Genomic DNA, 21,368 nt, shown 5'->3' on the forward strand with positions numbered 1-21,368 from the left:
TTACCACGCTGCGCATTGGTTCGATCCTTCCTACTCCTCCTCAGGAGAGGAGGACAAAAACTGTTACACATCCAATCTACCTACCTCATCCCCATATTGTTTTCATTTACTTTTTTGCATACCAGTATTTCTACTTGCACATCATCATCTGCACATCTATCACTCCAATGTTCATTTGCTAAATTGTAATTACTTCGCTACGGTGGCCTATTTATTGCCTTACCTCCTCACGCCATTTGCACACACTGTATATATACTTTTTTTTCTATTGTGTTACTGACTATACATTTGTTTATTCCATGTGTAACACTGTGTCGTTGTTTGTGTCGCACTGCTTTACTTTATCTTGGCCAGGTCGTAGTTGTAAATGAGAACTTGTTCTCAACTGGCTTACCTGGTTAAATAAAGGAGAAATAAAAAAATAAAAAATAAGACTGGTCAACAGTAAGTTAAATAGTTAACCAACCAGCTACCTGGAATATCTGCGTTGACCCTTTTTGAACTAATCTCCTTTGACTCATCATTTACGCTGCTTTTACTGTTTATTATCTATCCCGTTGCCTAGTTACTTTATCCGTATGTATATGTACATATCTACCACATTTACCTTGTACCCCTGCACATCGACTAGGTACTGGTACACATGTATATAAGTTATCGTTACTCATTGTGTATTTATTCCTCATGTTATTATAAAATAATATAAATATACACTATTTCTCATTTCTTTCTCTCTGCATTGTTAGAAAAGGCTAGTAAGTAAGCATTTCACTGTTTGGTCTACACCTGTTATTTACAAAGCATGTGACAAATAACATTTGATGAGTTTGCTTCTCTCTGCTGTTACATCATCAACCTGCCTTCACAATTTCAACAATTGGAGAATAACCGGTATACCTGGGCTTTAAAAGCTCCCTGATCAAGCAACGGAAAACCGTGACGTTGTGTTGTGATTCCCCACTTTTGGCTGCACTGACCTTTTGAGAAAGGGCTGGCCAGTGACTCAAGTCGGTCCACTTTGAACTGCGTCTCAACAGAGTTAAGAATAGAGTTCAGGGACAGCTTTGAAGCAGAGTACAGTGGAAAACTGACTATACAGATGTCTGCTTACATAATGTGTATTCATCTGGTGAGGAATGTCAAAATGAAAGGAGACATTTTGATGGATGGTTTGGAGTTCAAAGTGGGAGGAAGACACAAAGGTTGGCTAACTAAATGAAAGTCCTGTGGAAGCGTACAAATGACTTAATGAAGTGGTACTCATGTCTTACGGCACACAACAACAATAATATGATGTGGACATGATTAATGACTATGATAAGTCAACAGATGATGCTGAACATGTGTTGGGACTGTTTATGACATCTGTTATAACATTATCATGACATCGTTATGTGGGCCTGTAAGGACCGAGGGGTCAAGTTAAGTGTCACCCAATTCCCCTCTAGCATAGCCAATGCTAATAGTCTACCATACACTTTACCACACATCAGGGGATTACAAAAGCAGCCGAGGAAAACTTCCTCCATTCCAATCTCGACAGTCAGTCGCTTGCTTGGTGATCTACTTATACAGACAAGTCCCTCGCGCCAAAATAACTCAATCAAAGTAAACAAAGAAGTCCTGGTTGCCAAAGGCTTTGTTCTGAGCTCCGAGGGGGAAGTCCCACAAGCCTGTCTGGCGGAGTAGCGGTTTCCTCCCTCACAAAGGCTTCGATGTGGGCTTACAGATGTGTGTTTATGCCTAGTTAATGGGATCCATCAACACTCTCAGCTGCATGGGCTTTCTGGGAGACTGCAAAGAGACTTTATCTGGTTTCTTCCCATTAGCATCCACTTACTGGGAGAGCAGAAGTCTGTTAATGTTTCTTTTTTCTCATATTATTTTTGTCTATGGGAGAAATGTAATGGAAATGGTTAGGTATGTGTGTGTGTGTGTGTGTGTGTGTGTGTGTGTGTGTGTGTGTGTGTGTGTGTGTGTGTGTGTGTGTGTGTGTGTGTGTGTGTGTGTGTGTGTGTGTGTGTGTGTGTGTGTGTGTGTGTGTGTGTGTGTGTGTGTGTGTGTGTGTGTGTGTGTGTGTGTGTGTGTAGAGAGATGGATTAACTAGCTCTTCAAAAGAAATCACTGTTAGCTGAAACAAACTGCCGATAGAAATATATCATGCAGATATGCCTGAAAGAGTTCAGTTGAGGTCCTTTACAGGTTGAATAAAACATTATGTCTGACACTTGGGGAAGTGGAGGAAAAGCTTTGAGAGGGACCCCCCACTGATGATAACATACAATAATTATTAAGTAAATCCTCATATAGGAATGTTATTGAAATCTTAAATTGACCTGCAAAACGAGAGCAGTGTGTATATGATTTCATAGATAGCATAACTCAACGTATGCTAATACTCATGGGGGACAGAAGACAGTGGTATGGAAGTGGACTTACTCGACAGTCATTTCAAGCCAAGCTGCTTACCGTCAATAGCTGATAGCAGGACTCTGGAGTGGTCGTATGCTATCACGTTAGCATATCTGTTCTTTGGTTTGTTGACTTCCAGGTTGGAGTGTTCCCACGTGAACTGCTGCCCGGGGTCGATGGACTGTAAGTAGAGAGATCTTTTATTCATGACTTTCCTTTATAACTTATCACTTGTGCTCACGACCACCATTTAGCTCCATCTCCCAGAGCAGTAATACAGATTCAAACTCGGATCAATAATAATAATTCAGAGGATTAGCAAAAAAAAACATTTTATAGTACTGTGAAGATTCAGGAGACACATTTAAAGGGATAGTTCACCCAAATTACAACATTTCATATTACTTTCCTTGCCCTGTAAGTAGCAGATGGACAAAGTATGACAGCAATCCATGCTTTGGTTTGGTTTACCTGGCCACTGTCTCCAAATATATATTGTTTTGCATTTGTGGCACAAAACCAATGCAAGTCAATATCCCGAATATATGTCATTTTTGTAATTTGGGTGAACAAAGCCTTCAAGCTTGACGGTATTTACACTCTTCAGGATTATCAGCTTGAAACTCTAGGCCCGCGTTCCACTGCCTTAACTGCAATTTTCCAAAGCGTCCAGGGTTATTTTGACTTGTAGCATGACAGACATTTTGTGTAAGCGACAAGCCCTGGTAAGTGTAGCCGTCCCAAAGCTGGCTGGTGCATTCTAACGCCATCATTCCATATTATGCGTCCCTAAATATCCAGTGACGCATGCTCACATGCATCCTGTACACTGGTTCTGAAATGGAGAAGAGGGATAAACTGTACCATAAATACACTGTACAGTTTGCTTTCGCTGCCGCCGTGTCAGTGTATTTGGCCTCATCATATAGCACAGGGTTTTCCATAAAATCGTACCTAACCTGAGCATGTGCGACCTTAGTTGAGTTCAATCGCATGACATTCTCAATTACTCTTTAAAAAATATGGGTGCTTTCACTTGCTAAAATGAATGGCACAATTAAAACATACGAATACATTCAGAATGGGGTACAGCTATTTAATGTGAAATCAGATGAAGGTCATGGTTTTAACTGAGCCTCCTTTTTGTCAGTCTAAACTGAAGGATGGTTGGCGCTGTGTCCAAATGGCACCCTATTCCTTATATAGTACACTACTATTGATTAGAGCCCTATGGGTTCTAAAGGGTATATAGCAGGGCACTATAAAATGGAATAGGGTGCCATTTGGGGTGCTCACTTGGAATGATCAAAGGTCAAATAAGGGGTGCTTATATGTGTCCTGTTTCACTGCATGTACATGTGGGTTACCTGTACGAGAGTGAGATTAGAAATGGAAATGTTTGTTGCTTTTTCCCACTCCCCCCTGAGACACCCTCGGGGGGAGCAGGATCACGGCCAGGGATCAGACATTATTGACGGATTAGCCATCATTGACGAAAGATGATCAATTTAGAGTTGAACGTTATTCACAACAACAACAAACATTTAGCTTATTCCGAATTGTGAGGAAAAAGCATACTTCACAATATTATAGCATTGACCGACCTCAAGTTATTTACTTTTGTAACAAAATGTATTCCTTACTCTTCACTGTCTTTTGAAAATAGAATTTTGATAGGCATCTGCCCTGCCTGCAAGCAATGTTTGGGTTGACAAATTTCTAATTACAGTTGGCAGAGAAGCATACAATGGCTGAACATTGGTCTCAAAAGCCCGGAGAGAGAGTACGGTCTTCACGGCATGAAGGAAGAGGAGAAAACATGGCGGAATGTGTTGACTTTCAAATATGCTTTTAGTCAAAGGTCATTCTCTCTCTCCATTGGCTAGGATACGATAAGAGTCCACTATTTCTAGATTAAGTTTTTCCAAAAAGGCCATGTTTTCTCTCGACCATCCTTGGTCCATCTATCGGGTTAGTGTTTACGGTACACAGAAGAGCCGTACAGTTGAGTACAACCAAAAGAATCAGCAATCTAATCCTTTTATAGCTCTGTAAAGCCTGGATTGAAAACGATCCCTCAGCGTAAATAAATGGGCTATAAAATGTAATACCACTAGCCATTTGGGAGAAAACACCATGTTGTGAAAGATAGTGTTCCATTTCACATGTCAGAGGAAATATTGGGCTGTGTTCTTTAACGATCTGAGTCTCTAACTTTTAATGTTTGCAGTAAAGGAGTTATGAGCTGGATTATGCTTACTACTAGGAATAAAGGGTATTAGAAACCGAAGGGCAGACAGAAGGCATAGAGAGGGAACATTTTTCAAATATGATTTAAAAGCATCCTTCCTTCCTCAATAGTAATAACTGATCTGGCAGTGACATGACATAATTGGTGAAATTAAGCTAGTGGAAATGTTGAAAATAACAACAGCGAGGCTATATACAGGGGGTACTGTTACAGAGTCAATGAGCGGGGGCACCGGTTAGTCGAGGTAATATGTACAGTACATGTAGGTAGAGTTATTAAAGTGGCTATGTATAGATATAGCAGAGAGTATCAGCAGCGCAAAAAGGGGGGGGGGCAATGTTAATAGTCTGGGTAGCCATTTGAATAGCTGTTCAGGAGGCTTATGGCTTGGGGGTAGAAGCTTTTTGGACCTAGACTTGGAGCACTGGTACCGCTTGCCATGTGGTAGCAGAGAGAATAGTCTATGACTAGGGTGGCTGGAGATTGACAATTTTTAGGGCCTTCCTCTAACACCGCCTGGGATAGAGGTCCTGGATGGCAGGAATCTTGGCCCCAGTGATGTACTGGGCCGTACGCACTACCCTCTGTAGTGCTTTGCGGTCGGAGGCCAAGCAGATGCCATAACAGGATGTGATGCAACCAGTCAGCAGGATGCTCTCGATGGTGCAGCTGTAGAACCTTTTGCGGATCTGAGGACCTATGCCAAATATTTTCAGTCTCCGAGAGTGAACAAGCTTTGTCATGCCCCCTTGACTTAGTGTTAAGAGCATGTGAACGTTGTGAGTAAGACCAAATCCCAGCTGTGTGACATTCATTATCTGAATAATTTACACTGTGGGACCAGAATGCTGTGTGAGCCAGTGAGCCACAAACTTTTGGCTAAGCTGACCTATTTTCATCCAAATACAGTACCAGTCAAAAGTTTGGACACAGCTACTCATTCAAGGGTTTTTCTTTATTTGTACTATTTACATTGTAGAATAATAGTGAAGACATCAAAACTATGAAATCACACATCAAGTAGTAACCTAAAAAGTGTTAAACAACTCCAAATATATGTTATATTTGAAATTCTTCAAAGTAGTCACCCGGAATGCATTTCAATTAACAGGTGTACCTTGTTGAAAGTACATTTGTGGAATATCTTTCCTTCTTAACTTCTTCGAGATAGGGGGCGCTCTTTAAATTGTTTGTATAAAAAAATGTTCCCGTTTTAAACAAGATATTTCGTCACGAAAAGATGCTCGACTATGCATGTAATTGACAGCTTTGGAATGAAAAAACTCTGACGTTTCCAAAATGGCAAAGATATTATCTATGAGTGCCCCAGAACTAATGCTACAGGCGAAACCAAGATGAAATTTCATACAGGAAATGCCCCAGATTCTGAAGGCGCTGTGTTCCAATGTCTCCTTATATGGCTGTGAATGTGCCAGGAATGAGCCTGCACTTTCTGTCGTTTCCCCAAGGTGTCTGCACCATTGTGACGTATTTGTAGGCATATCATTGGAAGATTGACCATAAGAGACTACATTTACCAGGTGTCCGCCCGGTGTCCTGCGTCGAAATTATTGCGTAATCTCCAGGTCCATGCGCGTTCCATTTCCAAACCAAACTGCCATGAATGATTTATCATCGATAGATATGTGAAAAACACCTTGAGGATTGATTCTAAACAACGTTTGTCATGTTTCTGTCGATATTATGGAGTTAATTTGGAAAACAGTTCGCGTTGTAATGACTTAATTTTCGTTTTTTTTCTTACCCAAACGTGATGAACAAAACGGAGCGATTTGTCCAACACAAATAATATTTTGGGAAAAACTGAACATTTGCTATTTCACTGAGAGTCTCCTCATTGAAAACATCTGAAGTTCTTCAAATGTAAATGATTTTATTTTAATGCTTTTTTTGTTTTTGTGAAAATGTTGCATGCTGAATGCCAGGCTTAATGCTATGCTAGGTTATCAATACTCTTACACAAATGCTTGTTTAGCTATGGTTCAAAAGCATATTTTGAAAATCTGAGATGACAGTGTTGTTAACATAAGGCTAAGCTTGAGAGCTAATATATTTATTTAATTTCATTTGCGATTTTCATGAATAGTTAACGTTGCGTTATGGTAATGAGCTTGAGGCTATAAATAGGATCCCGGGTACGGGATTGCTCGTCGCAACAGGTTAATGCATTTGAGCCAATCAAATGTGTTATGACAAGGTAGGGTTGGTATACAGAAGATTTACCTATTTGGTAAAACACCAAGTCCATATTATGGCAAGAACAGCTCAAACAAGCATAAGAGAAACGACAGTCCATCATTACTTTAAGACACATGAAGGTCAGTCAATGCGGAACATTTCAAGAACTTTGAAAGTTTCTTCAAGTGCAGTTGCAAAAACCATCAAGCACTATGATGAAACTGGCTCTCATGAGGACCGCCACAGGAAAGGAAGACCCAGAGTTTCCTCTGCTGCAGAGGATAAGTTAATTGGACTTAACTGCAACTCAGATTGCAGCCCAAATAAATGGTTCAAGTAACAGACACATCTCAACATCAACTGTTCAGAGGAGACTATGTGAATCAGGCCTTCATGGTCAAATTGCTGCAAAGAAACCACAACTGAAGGACAACAATAAGAATAAGAGACTTGCTTGGGCCATGAAAAACAAGCAATGGACATTAGACCGGTTTAAATCTGTCCATTGGTCTGGAGTCCAAATTGGATATTTTTGGTTACAACCACCGTTTCTTTGTGAGATGCAAAGTAGGTGAACAGATGATCTCTGCATGTGTGGTTCCCACCGTGAAGCATGGAGGAGGAGGAGGTGTGATGGTGTGGGGGTGCTTGCTGGTGACACTGTCTGTAATTGATTTAGAATTCAAGGCACATTTAACCAGCATTCTGCAGCAATACGCCATCCCATCTGGTTTGCGCTTAGTCCCACTATCATTTGTTTTTCAACAGGACAATGGCCCAACACACCTCCAGGCTGTGTAAGGGCTATTTGACCAAGAAGTAGAGTGATAAAGTGCTACATCAGATGACCTGACCTCCACAATTCCCTGACCTCAACCCAATGATGGTTTGGGATGAGTCTGACCGCAGAGTTAAGGAAAAGCAGCCAACAAGTGCTCAGCATATGTGGGAAGTCCTTCAAGACTGTTGGAAAAGCATTCCAGGTGAAGCTGGTTGAGAGAATACCAAGAGTGTACAAAGCTGTCATCAAGGCAAAGGGTGGCTACTTTGAAGGATCTCAAATATAAAATATATTTTGGTTTGTTTAACACTTTTTTGGTTACTACATGATTCCATATGTGTTATTTCACTATTATTCTACAATGTATTCATAAAGAAAAACCCTTGATTGAGTAGGTGTCAGAGTAGGTGTCAGAATAGGTGTGTCCAAACATTTGACTGGTACTGTATGTTGAGGTCGCTACTTTGCTCATAATAAAGAACCCTGGTGTCCTTGTGCTCAGAAAATGTATTTTAATTCCTTGTGAAAATACCTGTCTCAGAATTAAAATTCAATGTACTTAAGCCGCTTGGCAGCCAGCCACATCGTGATCTCATGGTTCGGAGCAGTGGTGGTAGAGGGAGTGAAAGGGACAGGGAGAGAGATTTGGAGGCAGAGATTGAGACAAAGGCAGAGACAAAGGCAGAGACAAAGGCAGAGACAGAGACAGAGGCAGAGACAAAGGCACAGAGAGAACAAGAGGGGAGGGAGAGATAGAGGTCGACTGCAGTTCCACCACACGCATTGCCCCTGAAAGGACCCTGGCGCTCGAGCACAATTCTGCAGCTTCAGTGACATTCAGGCGTACGCAAGTCCATCTATTTAGATTTACTCCCATTGTGTTTCGTACAGAATCCATCTAGCAATGACAAGCGGTGGTGGAAAAACGGAAGAGATTTATTGGGCTTTAAAGGTATTTAATTCCCCATTTGTGAAGTGGCTGCCGAGAGTGATGTGTGTGTGAGTGGTGGGAAAAACCTGGCGACAGTAACTTTACTTTTGGCCCCTGACATTCTGCTCCAATCAATCAAACCCACTAGGTTTCATTGTCTGATGAAATCACGGAAATAGGATTGTGTTTTTGTGAACGCACTGAACCGAAGACAACTCCAGCCTCCACTTCCCTTCTCCCTCCCCGGTCGAAGATGAGAGACTTTGGCGAATCCTGGCCGACGAGTCACCTCACCTTGTCTGCGGGCTAATGAGTTTACGGTGCGTTGGTGAGATACTGACCTTTTCCGAGCTGCGTCCATATTAAATGCCAAAATGATTACCGTTCCGAGATACGGCGGCGTGGGATGACGGCCCTTTCAATCAAGCCTGCTGTCACTGGATGAATGTTTGATTTTCACTTTGCATGGGGCAGATTGGAAGGATTGGGGATTTGGGTTTCCCAGGTGAGACCGGTGAACAGGTTCTCCACGGGAAGCCATCTTAATTTTTTCCCCCGTATGCCAGCTGCCATGTGAGGACTGGCTTTGTGTCAGGGCTGTGACATTTTTGTAATGACCGGATTAAAGGTTCCCGGAAAAAATAACATTACATGGGGAGACTTGAGGCTTAAATAAACTCCATGACACATTACACAATGAGTGACAATGAGTGACACAATGAGTTTAGAGGGCAGCCAGCCTCTCTCTTGTACACATGAGCCTAAACTGTTGGGGTTCCATACGCTAACAAGCATGTAGATTATTGGAATCATGTTCATGTTTTCACATACACTGTAGCAGGGCTGCACAAGTCAGTCCCAAACAGGACATATAGCATAATCAAATGTCAAAAGCCTTTAATATACCAACCCTTTGTTCTGAATGACAGATGGCATCTTAGTTCATCGAAAAACAGTAATCTTTCTCCGATAACATCTCCAATCTGACCTAAATATGCAAACAGGTAGGACACAAACAGATAGGAAAGATACTGAAGCCTCATGTTTACCTCGTATTCTTGTGAAAACTTCAGGTTGTCGTTGGCTTTCAATCGCTCCAGATGATCGGCCAGGTCCAAAATGGGGATTGGTGGGTGGTTGGCCATGCCTATCAATCAAACGGACAAGAGGTCAGTCGCCAGGGTAAGGGGTTGCTACCACAGTTACAACCAGTGAATCATTAGAAAAGCAGCATGTGTGTAAGAGGTGGAAGTGATCGTTGTTAGGCCAGTTTTTCACTCAAAGCAGTGGCATGCTCATAGGAAGATATGACAGGAAAGGAAGCCAATCACAATAAATGAAGCACACTTCACTTCCTGTAACACTTCCTACTGTGAGAGAAGAATGTTATTTACGCCGAAGAGACCGGCGAGAGTTAACATGACGCAAGACACAAACAAATGCACAAACAAACCAAACGACAACGAAACGAATCAAAAAGTTAGGCCGAAATGTTGTCTGCTTTGATTGATGACCGGGGTGTCATTTTTTAACTCTGCCTCCTGCGATAGGTGACATGGCAATGAGTAACGTGTGGATTAGATGGGGGGGTGAGATTGACTACAAGCCTATGTAGAAAGGAGGAAGACAGCGGGATGGGAAAAAACCCCGTAACAAAACAAAAGAGAGAAAAGAAGAATGTGACGAATGCATAAACAAGACCAACTAACTTGACAAATGGAAGTTACTGGGGTAACTAGGGTCACCTGAACCTGCGGAGGAAACGGCGGCATAAATAAAATGTTGCAGACGATCGTAGCAATGTGATGATTATTTTTGTTTTAGGGCTAGAAACAGTTGGGGAAGGGGTCTGAAGGAAACTAAAGTTCTACATTGTATCATCTAAAATGTCCCATTGACCAGTTAGTACCACACACATTGACATGCTAGAAGCTAGCCTACGCCACAATACGTAAATCAGGGGGAAATACATTAAAACACTCAACAAAACAGAGCAGAAGAGGCAATTCGAAGACACTGAAGAACCGAGTGAAGAGATCACACAATCCTATAATGAAATCCATTCTGACCATCAGACATCATACAAAGCCTGCAGGCAGGACGTTTCACCTTGTATAAAAAACTTTAGTGAACTTTACTTTGACAAGGAAGAACTGACATTGTTAAATGTAAATAGTGTTCAGGGTTCGTGACGGCAGCGTCCGCACAAAGGGTTATCACCGTGTCCCAGATAGCTGAGGTTTCATAATAGCCGGGACACAGGCGCCGTATAGCCCACTCTCCCGTCTGAGACAGGTGTCTGTCAGTGGTCTTTTCATCTACACTGATAACGCAAGTAGCCATTAGCTAAAGGAAAAAACGGGACCTATTTTCTCGTGTGCTCTCACTCGCGCTCTCACTCTCTCTCTCACTCTCTCTCTCCGGAGGGTGTTTCTATCGGCCCCTACCGCTCAAGACTCATTTTCATCCGCAGGTTGACAATGGAACAATCGTTCGCCGAGTGGCGTCATGCACACATCAAGCGTCCTCAGAATGGAAATGTGCATTGAGGAGCAGCGATGTGCGAGAGGGATGACAAGAGGGAGGGAGTGAGGGAGGGAAGAGAAACGCGGTATAATGTAGCACCAATCAGCGTTGGAGAGGAAGCTATAAAAGAGGGAGACAGAGATGTTTGGACCTCTCCAGCAAGTCGAGAGACACTTTGAGTGGCTCTTTGGAAAATGAGAAGGGTGTGTGAGACTAATCAAGATGGTTGTAGAGGTTTCCGGAATAGTTCCAGAATGGGGAAAGTGTGGAGGTTTAGATCACTCTGAACTCGGCTTCTCAAAGTGGAAACTGAGAGGGGGAAAAAAGGCCCCCTCTTGCCAAGTTTGTAATGGCCAGTAATGGATATAAGGTCATTGAGAGTAGGGGTTTCATAAATATTCATAGTCTTTAGATTGTATTCCTCTTTCATACGAGCTGACCTGAAAAATATGGCTTTAACATTCTAACATTCTTAGCCATTCTAACATCCAAACACCTGTCATACTGCTCCCACTACCAAGTTGGGCATGTCTCTTCGCTCAAAAAAGGTAGCTGGGAGAGAATACATTGGCTCTCCTCTGGACAAATAGACTGTGACGGCCATCTTTTTCCCCTCGGTGACAAAAAGGGTCCCTTGACCAGGCAGCTCAGGCATGACGGATGTTCACCTCACCGCAGAAGGTCAAAAGGGAGGGGACGTTTGTGTTCACAGCTTGTCACTGGCCCGCTCTTCCCTCCACTGGCCTAATACAGGATGTAATATGGTATTATGACACTGTCATAGTATTGTAGTCTTCAACTCACCTCTAACTTTGACTTCCAACATGCTACGCTGTCACTCTGAGGAGACTAGTGTTAGCTTGGCGAAGGCCGCACAGGCAGATGATGTTAACTGCCATAAAAGTGTTAGTCTTACACCTCCTTCTCCAGCATCTCCCTCTCTTTCATTTTTGACTCTGTGTTTTTTCTCTGCCACCTGTCCATTTTCCACACTTTGAACATTGACCCCACAGAATGTTCTAGTCACAAGAGCTCCGTGAGAAGTGTTGGTTTAGCATTTAGGAGATCACATTCACACACTCCCCCAATGATAACTAACCCCATTTACAATTTGATAAATGACATTCATTCTGTTCCTTTAAGTCAGGTAAAGATTAGTAACTACATTCATCTTATTTTGACTTTATTTTGACTTCAAAAAGTCATTGAGTGAATTGGATCTAAGAAGCCCTGCAGTGGTTGGTGTGATTGATGTTTGCTTTCACAGTGGGTGAGATGGAAGTGATGGGCGTGAGCCCTTACCAGGCGTTTGGAAGTTCATGCGTCGAAGCTCCACAGGGTCGGTGGGGTTATGAGACAGCATATCTTTACTGTTGGGCAGACTGCCCTTTCTAGCTTCGGATTCTGCCCTTTTCCTGTGGGGAAAAAAACATGTAAAAAACATCAATACTGTTTTAAGTTATATCATTTATTTGGTGCATTTTCCTTTCCTGTTGAAGACATTCCCTTATATTAATATAATCAAATGTGTGCATTTTACATATACAATATAATGTCTTAATGATGAATTACATCAGATGTTCCAGGATTGTTCAAGTCCTCCTTTAATCCGACAGATTGTGTTATCTTTAGTATACGTGGGGATGAATGCTACTCTTAGTGGGACATAAATCATAATGTTCATAAATGCTTATCAAATGAACAATTCTAGAGGCATAAAGTTAAAGCATCTTTAATTCCTTCCGACAATACAAACGGAGTTTAAATCATTTCACATCATGCTTATGAGAAGATATCGAGGTGCCATATGTATTCAGACCTAAGATTAACCTACACGGAAGATGGAGATTTCATCAATGAACTAGAATCCATCCATTTACTTTTTACCCCTTGCAATCGTTATATCAAAGAGCTTTGACAAGGGGATCTGCCCAAAGACTCAATACATTTGATCTGTGTAACGAGAAGTGTACAGAGTACAAGGGAGACTAACACTCTACTACGAGTGACCTTTTAAATAGTGCATCATCGTTTGACTTCTGACCTCCAACCTCTCCTAGTCAGGGCTAAGTGAAATCACTGGCCTGTGACCTTTGCATTATATGGGAAGCAATGAGGCTTGTGTAAACAGCCTTGGGGATCAACGGTGTAATGGTCAGGAACAACAACAAAAGACGGAATGGGTCGCGCGAGGTCGATGCCGCCCTCTGAGGTCATCTTTGCATGTGTTTTAACACAGGACCATACAGAATGACTCAAGCCTCCATACGATTTGCTACATTTGGTGGAGAAGACGGGCAAGAAAATGTCTGAAAAGGATAGCATGGGTACATCTGAACACAGAGTCTATGTCTAACATTGTGAGAGTTTGGTAAATCTACCTTGTAACCTACAATGTAATAGCCATCTAGCGATGCAAGGGCTCATTTGCTAAAAACAAATGTAAAATGCAATGCAATGATTGGGGAGTAGTTGTGCGGGGAAAGCTGGGAAAATGCTGTTAAAGTGCTTTCCTGGCCAGTGAGTACATTTGGCTGTGACGTCATACTGTTGAAGAAATATATCTATTTTTGATAGATATATATCATTTTGAGAATTAAGGAGAAAGTGAGGGGGAGCAGTCAAAGCATTGTAATGCATGCAGGTCTGTTCTAGACAGGCAAAGTAAGTTGTCTCTTGCGGACGAATGGTGTTGGAATCTAAGAAACGGGGATTTCTAGAGGTTGTGTTCATCGGGAAATGACCCCTTCGTATTGAGACAGACAGGACAATCAGACGGGTTGGTGAGATGGCTCAGTATTCAGTGAATATCAAGATGAAAACGTTACAACGTGTCAACTCTAATGACAAGCTAGGTTCTCGTCAAATGGGAATAATATCAAATATATTGATGTTTTAATGTAATGTAGGGTGAGACTAACAAAAAGCAATGAAAGATCACTTCAAATCTTTAAGATGAACTGTCCTGGCTGATCAAATATACAGTGTCAATTCAAATTCAAGCATTTGGCACTTGGGTCTGAATTCAATCGATGCAAACAGCTGACTTTTGAAAGCGGAAAACCACTTTCTGCAATGATTGAACTTTGTCCAACAAGATAGAATGTAGGAAATGTCCTCAAAGGGATACTAAAAGGGTTGAGGTGGGGGGTTGTTGTGGTATTGTCAGCATATCGCATCCTTTCACTCTTACCTGTCTGGTTTGCTGCTCCATTCGTAAGCAGGGAAAAGAAAAACATGACAGGACGTTAGCTGGCACGGCAACATGACCCATCGCTATGACGACTGAATAATATTGACAACAGTATCATGCCCCATAGGCTGAAGTTGAAGTTTAGCGTTCATATTTTATACTGTAATGTACCATTTCCTGTTAAATACTAACTACAAAAAAATAACAATTGTATCTCAATGTTGATTGGCGTGCAAGATTAGCATTGCTTCGCTACGGACACCACGCTCAATTATGCCCCATTGGTTATTTGTTGTTTAAAATACTATAATTTCAGGGGGTTGATTGTCACTCAAGCATGGAAGGTCTCTATGCTGAAGAATAACTGCATCAAGGCAACAACACATGACAATACAAATAACGTGCCTGCATGGAGTATTGAAGAAACTCCATAGAAAAACCTAGATAATATCATTTGAGTATATATGGCCTATCCCCTTAACAGTTGTAAAAAAATGTAAAAAGCCACCTATATTCGTTGTGATCTGTTTTGGTGTCTGGGACACAGGGAACCATGACTTTCAGCTCAGATTAACATAAACATGTTTATGATCTGTATCCAAGTGGGGATGTAGGTGTGCATCTTCCTGTGACTGATTTATACAGTTCATCAGCGATGCTGTGTTGCTATGATCTTGTCCTTTCCCCTGCCTCAACACACACGGTAATGTTGTCATTTTCTCTTCACACAGGGCACCAATTCTATCACATTGATCTTGACAAGTGATATATCTCCTGGTTATGGACCGGAAAGTCCCGACACGCAGGTGACATTGACTTGGTCATTGTTGTGTAAATCTGCCTGGGCACAAACAGAAACCAGAGAAGCCCCCCTCTACGTTAATTCGATGTCCGAAAGTTAGTTCAATACTCTTCACGGGTGCCTCTGACATTGCCCGTCCAACATGGAAGCCCTGGGACAACCAAATAGTCACACACACCTAACAATTTAAGGTAAATAGCCATAAGACTCAATGATGTTGGATTGGTATTGGTATTTTTCATGTTGGATTGATGTTGGTATGTTTAATGAATACCTATGCATTCAGAGATACTTTGCATGTTCTTTTGTGGTGTTGAGTGGACAACATACCTATTGATAGACTGACTATAAGCACAGATTCACCAAAGTCTTCTCTCAAGTAATGCGTTAATATGCTCTACAGTGTCATTCAATGTGGATGCTATGGAGACTGCTCCACGTGGCCCAAAGCAGTATTCACTCAAGGTTGAAAATAGACGAGGGAGAAGCTAGGATAGAGAGATGTGTCCTTGTGAAGCACCAGGGAAACAAGGGGTCAACCAAGCAAGCCAGGAGCGCGGTTCTCTTGTGTGTGTGTGTGGGGGGGCATTCGCATGCACTGACACGTAGCAGATACTCTGAGCACTCCCCTCCTACGCCTAACTGATGAGCGGTGACAGCAAACGGCCAGCTTCTGCCGGGGTTCCAGGACAAGAGATGCTCAGATTTCTTCTCTGTGTGTTGCATTGCAACCTGTAATTCAATTTGTAATTTGTAATGGACAAATTGTTTTAAGAAATTCAAATATTTGTTGTTGTTTTTTACGGAAAAGTGGTGCATGCTATATGTATTCAACCCCTTTGATGTGAAGCCCCTAAATAAGATCTGGTGCCACCAATTACCAATTAAGTCACATAATTAATTAAATAAAGTCCACCTGTGTGCAATCTAAGTGTCACATGATCCGTCACATGTTCTCAGTTTATATACACCTGTTCTGAAAGGCCCCAGAGTTCGCAACACCACAAAGCAAGAAGCACCATGAACACCAAGGAGCTCTCCAAACAGGTCAGGGACAAAGTTGTGGAGAAGTACAGATCAGGGCTGGGTTATAAAAAAATCTCAGAAACTCTGAACATCCCATGAGGTACCATTAAATCCATTATTTAGACAATTGAAAGTATATGGCACCACAACAAACCTGCCAAAAGAAGGCTGCCCACCAAAACTCACGGACCAGGCAAGGAGGGCATTAATCAGTGAGGCAACAAAGAGACCAAAGATAACCCTGAAGGAGCTGCAAAGCTCCAGAGCGGAGATTGGAGTATCTGTCCATAGACCCACTTTAAGCCGTACACTCCACAGAGCTGGGCTTTACGGAAGAGTGGCCAGAAAAAAAGCCATTGCTTAAAGAAAAAAATGAGCAAACACGTTTGGTGTTTTCCTAAAGGCATGTGGGAGACTCCCCAAACATATGGAAGAAGGTAGTCTGGTCAGATGAGACTAAAATTGAGCTTTTTGGCCATCAAGGAAAACGCTATTTCTGGCGCAAACCCAACACCTCTCATAACCCAAGAATGCCATGGTGGGAGCATCATGCTGTGGGGATGTTTTTCCATCGGCAGGGACTGGTCAAAATTGAAGGAATGATGGATGGCGCTAAATACAGGGAAATTCTTGAGGGAAACCTGTTTCAGTCTTCCAGAGAGTTGAGACTGGGACAGAGGTCCTTCCATCAGGACAATGACCCTAAGCATACTGCTAAGGCAACACTCGAGTGGTTAAAAGGGAAACATTTACATGTCTTGGAATGGCCTAGTCAAAGCCCAGACCTCAATCCAATTGAGAATCTGTGGTATGATTTAAAGATTGCTGTACAACAGCAGGAACCCATCCAACTTGAAGGAGCTGGAGCAGTTTTGCCTTGAAGAATGGGCAAAAATCCCAGTGGCTAGATGTGCCAAGATTTTGGCCTTTCTAGGGAGTTTTTCCTAGCCAACGTGCTTCAACACCTGCATTGCTTGCTGTTTGGGGTTTTAGCCTGGGTTTCTGTACAGCACGTTGATATATCAGCTGATGTACGAAGGGCTATATACATCAATTAGATTTGGTTTGATTCGAAGCTTAGAGACATACCCCAAGAGACTGGTAGCTGTATAGCTGCAAAAGGTGGCTCTACAAAGTATTGACTTGGGGGTGGTCCAGGTTGTAAGGCAACAAAATAGGGAAAATGCCAAGGTGGGTGAATACGTTCGCAAGCCACCGTATAGGTGTTTGATTGAGAGTGCTTATGTACATGTAAATATGTGTGTGTGTGTGTGTGTGTGTGTGTGTGTGTGTGTGTGTGTGTGTGTGTGTGTGTGTGTGTGTGTGTGTGTGTGTGTGTGTGTGTGTGTGTTGAAAGTGCATGTGTAAATGTGTGTGCCTGTTCGTGTAATTGAGCGTGTATCTTTTCTGAAAGGTAGACTGTGTGTGATAGTGTATTTGAATGTACTTAATATGTCTCTTTCTCTCTCACCTTCTTGTGTATGTGTGTGTGTCTCTTTCTCCGGTCCTTACCTCTTGTACAGGAGGATGGCGATGACGATGCAGATAATGAATACAACAGCGAGCACTGGGCCCACCACCCAGATAAGTCCCTCCTCCTCGTCAATGATTGGCTGGGGGTCAAGGTCAGCTGACACAAGAGGGTCAGAGTAGGGGCTTGTGGCATACATGGTCTGGGAAGGAGAGGAAGGGGATTGGTATTACTCATAGTGGGATCATTTATTTAAATAAATAAAACATTTCATAGGCTAGTAATTACATGTAAGTAGAATATAGCAGAATAGAGTAGAGGACGAACTTGGGAAATTATTTTAGCACCACAATGTAGTTACCCAAGTTGTGCAGAATAGGATAGGAAATACTTTTGGCTGACTCCAATTCCACTATTCCTCTGCCTACTGTGACTTTGAAAACACATTTTGTGATCCCAGTTCAGACTAGGTTCCTTATCGTTCCTCAACATAAAATGATCTCCTCCTCTACAGTGTCTAGAAAAACAACCTGCACTCTCTCACATCTCTATCCTCACAGAGGAACTCCGATCAATAGAACTCAGCCCTTCTGTGAGGCCACTGAAAGTTTCCAAGTTCAAAAGTTTCCAACTTTCATCTTAGAAGACGTAGATTCGGTCAGTCTGACTTTCACAAAGACATTGGGACAACCTGTATGTGACGTCTACGCCACCATTAGCCTATTCAAAGTTATTGTGTCAATGCTAATTTACGAATTCACCTCTCCAAACGATATGGGTATGTTGAAATACTGTATCTCTAATATCTCTCATTTCTGCCCTGATTGAGTTCCGTCACGTCATTCTGAGGGGAACGAAATGTGGCTTTGGGGCAAAGAAAAAGCCAATCAGTGCTGTGGTGGACAAATTGGAGATTCCCTCCCATTTTGTCAGCCCACCTGCCTGCCGTTATCATCCTCCTTTACCTGTAGTCAGGACTGGCGGAGTCAAAGACAGACTGCTGTAAAACCTCCCAGCTCATCAAATACATCATTCTACCGCGTTTAGTCAACTAATCATGCCCCTTTCTCCTTTGACTCACACACACACACACACACACACACACACACACACACACACACACACACACACACACACACACACACACACACACACACACACACACACACACACACACACACACACACACACACACACACACACACAAAGCTGCAGTGGAGGAGATAAAGGCATTCGCCCGTAGGCGCGCAATTAAAGAGGAGTCCCGTTATAGAGATATTCCTGCGATTGGCAGGAGCCCCTGTGGAATTTCCCCTCTGCAGTAGCGGACTCCGTTCTTTGCCTTGGCCCTTTTTCAGAGACCGGAGCTCAAAAGGACTCGACGTAACGCATCCATCCAAGGGAGGTGCCCCCTGCCAAGACACAGTGGATTTGGGTCTTTGACGTTTAACATGCAACTTTAAGCATGAAGGCGAAAGATCCCTGGCAAAGGAAATCACCAGAGGGCCGTCTGTAGTGCCTGTTTGAACTAATTCCTTTATGGAGTGGGGTGTCTAAGAGAAGAGAAACAAAGGAAGAGAGAGAGAGAAAGAGAAAAGGTTTCTAAGAAAAAAAAAGTATAAAAAGGCATATACTTACATTTTCAGAGATATCGAGGACAGCAAGCACAAAGAAGATGTACTCTTGGCCGTTGGCGAGCTGCTTGTTTTCAAAGTCACCATAGATCTTGGTGTCTCCCAGAGTGAAGTCGGTGGGAAGGTCTTTGAAGTAGGCAGCAATGTAGGCTTTGGGCTCAGCTTGCCTCCGGAAGCGAAGGCCTCGGCTTGTTCGGTTAATCTCTTTCAGCAGCTAAAAGTGAAGAGTAGAAATGATGCAGACAGTCGATAAAAAGGAACAAAGACTTGTTTTACAGTCGCACAAACGTGGACACAAACACACACACACAGAGATCAAATCTGTGTTACATCCCTCCTGATTACAAAAGCTCAAACTACTGATTGCAACGGAAGAGGAAATATTACCATTTGGATTTCATTTGTCTTACACGGCAAGGATTTTCGACATGTGTGGATTTTCCTAAATGAGATTCTAGAATAATCATATGTACTGTCAAACATTTCGAAAAGGATTTTAAGTCATCAAAAATCCGATTTTTTTAAAGAAAGGAGACAACGTTTTGATGTTCCAGTGGCTCTGCCGTTTCTGTGTGTGTGTGTTTGTGCGTGTACACGTGTGTGTATGTGCATGCATGTGTGTGTACAGTGTTCCTGACTGGCTCAGGGTGAAATCCTTGGCCCTGATGTCACAACACATTTTTATTTTTGGCTCCATTGGCGATATAAAGAGGACGAGGGTTAATGTGCTTAAGCATTGCGTAACCTTTGAAGAGAAGAGAGGCAAATATGTTGTAAACTGACTAAATTTGCAGTACTTGTGGATAGGTAAGGATATATTACGTTGATATATTCCTCAGATACCAGAACCATCACAATTGCATGATGGTTTATAGTCACTGGAATGCACTGATTTTAATTGTATATTAGCAAATACCCTGTGGCATGCAAAATAACAGGGGTTAATATAGGTGGGGTTACTCATTGAAAGTGCTAAGAGCACCAAATGTCCTATGTTTTTGATTTAACCGACCTGCAAGACCAGGTGTGTTGAATTTAGGCAATCACTTAACTGATCAATTAGCTCAGTTGGTCTGGTGTGGTACCTAGTTGGAACAAAATCCTGCAGTACCTGGAGCACTCCAGGAACAGGTTTGCCCACCCCTGGCCTCAAGGTATCACTTAAACAACAATGCAATGGTGTTCTGTTCCTTGCTCAGCATGGGTAAATACATACACACACACACACACACACACACACACACACACACACACACACACACACACACACACACACACACACACACACACACACACACACACACACACACACACACACACCACACACACACCACTCCCATTATGTAAGTAGCCAGGAGCAACATCCAAATCAAAATACAGGGGTGAGTCCCCAAGGCGACTGTATTGTATCATAACAGAAAAATGCTGCTTCAGCATATTCGAACCAGTCTAACCCCCTCTCAGCCCCCCATCTCCCCTAACGTCTCAAATTGCATTGTTGCACTGCACTAATAGGACGACCTGTCATTATTTACCTAGTAGCAACACCAGGCAACCTGGACAGAATGTGAATGAGGTCACACTTTTACAATGGGAGTATGATTGCTTCCGCACAAAAAAGGCAGAACTTGGCTTGCTCTTATGGGAAAGTGTGATGGTATGCAGTTCTACGCTCAAGTGTTATTGCTATAGGCTACAAGATAACGCTGATTCATGCCCAATGAAAACTGACATAAATAAGGGAATGTATGTAAGGGTTTCATGTCTGCTTGACTTCCCGAAATTAACACATCGTATCAACGTAAGCCAAGCCAGCTACTCGGTCAGAACTCTACCTCCATATCTCTCTCTCTCTCTGGAGTGTGTGTGCGCCTGTCAAGTGTCTGCACTGGCTTTGTCACAAGGGCCGGTGGCACTGTCCGATAATGTCTTCAATCATCTCCCATGTCAACACGGCTAAATCCAGCCGCCCTTGGGAAAAGTTGTGAAAAGGTGAGAGCCTGATATTGACAAACAAATCAATTCTGACGGGAGGGGACGACTTTTGGGTAATCGTTCAAGGCGTGACACATCAGCCAAGATCGGCAGATGAGACAACAGCATGGCTACCCAGACTATTGCATTGCCCCCCTCTTTTACACT

At 42.6% G+C, this 21,368-nt stretch overlaps 1 protein-coding gene across 15 annotated transcripts in view; it reads right to left on the minus strand.

The window, feature by feature from the left end:
- LOC118391984 (receptor-type tyrosine-protein phosphatase delta-like) overlaps positions 1-21,368 on the minus strand; it is a 377,633-nt gene that overhangs the window by 35,304 nt on the left and 320,961 nt on the right. For 7 of the 15 annotated variants that reach the window (XM_052459504.1, XM_052459500.1, XM_052459499.1 and 4 more), the window contains 7 exons: positions 19,231-19,440; positions 17,634-17,794; positions 14,294-14,308; positions 12,403-12,515; positions 10,284-10,325; positions 9,624-9,721; positions 2,470-2,593 (listed from right to left, as the gene is read on the minus strand). In XM_052459504.1, the coding sequence (XP_052315464.1) occupies positions 2,470-2,593; positions 9,624-9,721; positions 10,284-10,325; positions 12,403-12,515; positions 14,294-14,308; positions 17,634-17,794; positions 19,231-19,440 (763 nt within the window). The remainder of the gene's footprint in view (positions 1-2,469; positions 2,594-9,623; positions 9,722-10,283; positions 10,326-12,402; positions 12,516-14,293; positions 14,309-17,633; positions 17,795-19,230; positions 19,441-21,368) is intronic. The other 8 variants (XM_052459507.1, XM_052459502.1, XM_035783532.2 and 5 more) reach the window with 3 other exon arrangements.

Source organism: Oncorhynchus keta, chromosome 13 (assembly GCF_023373465.1).
Source record: "Oncorhynchus keta strain PuntledgeMale-10-30-2019 chromosome 13, Oket_V2, whole genome shotgun sequence".
Classification (NCBI taxonomy): domain Eukaryota; kingdom Metazoa; phylum Chordata; class Actinopteri; order Salmoniformes; family Salmonidae; genus Oncorhynchus; species Oncorhynchus keta.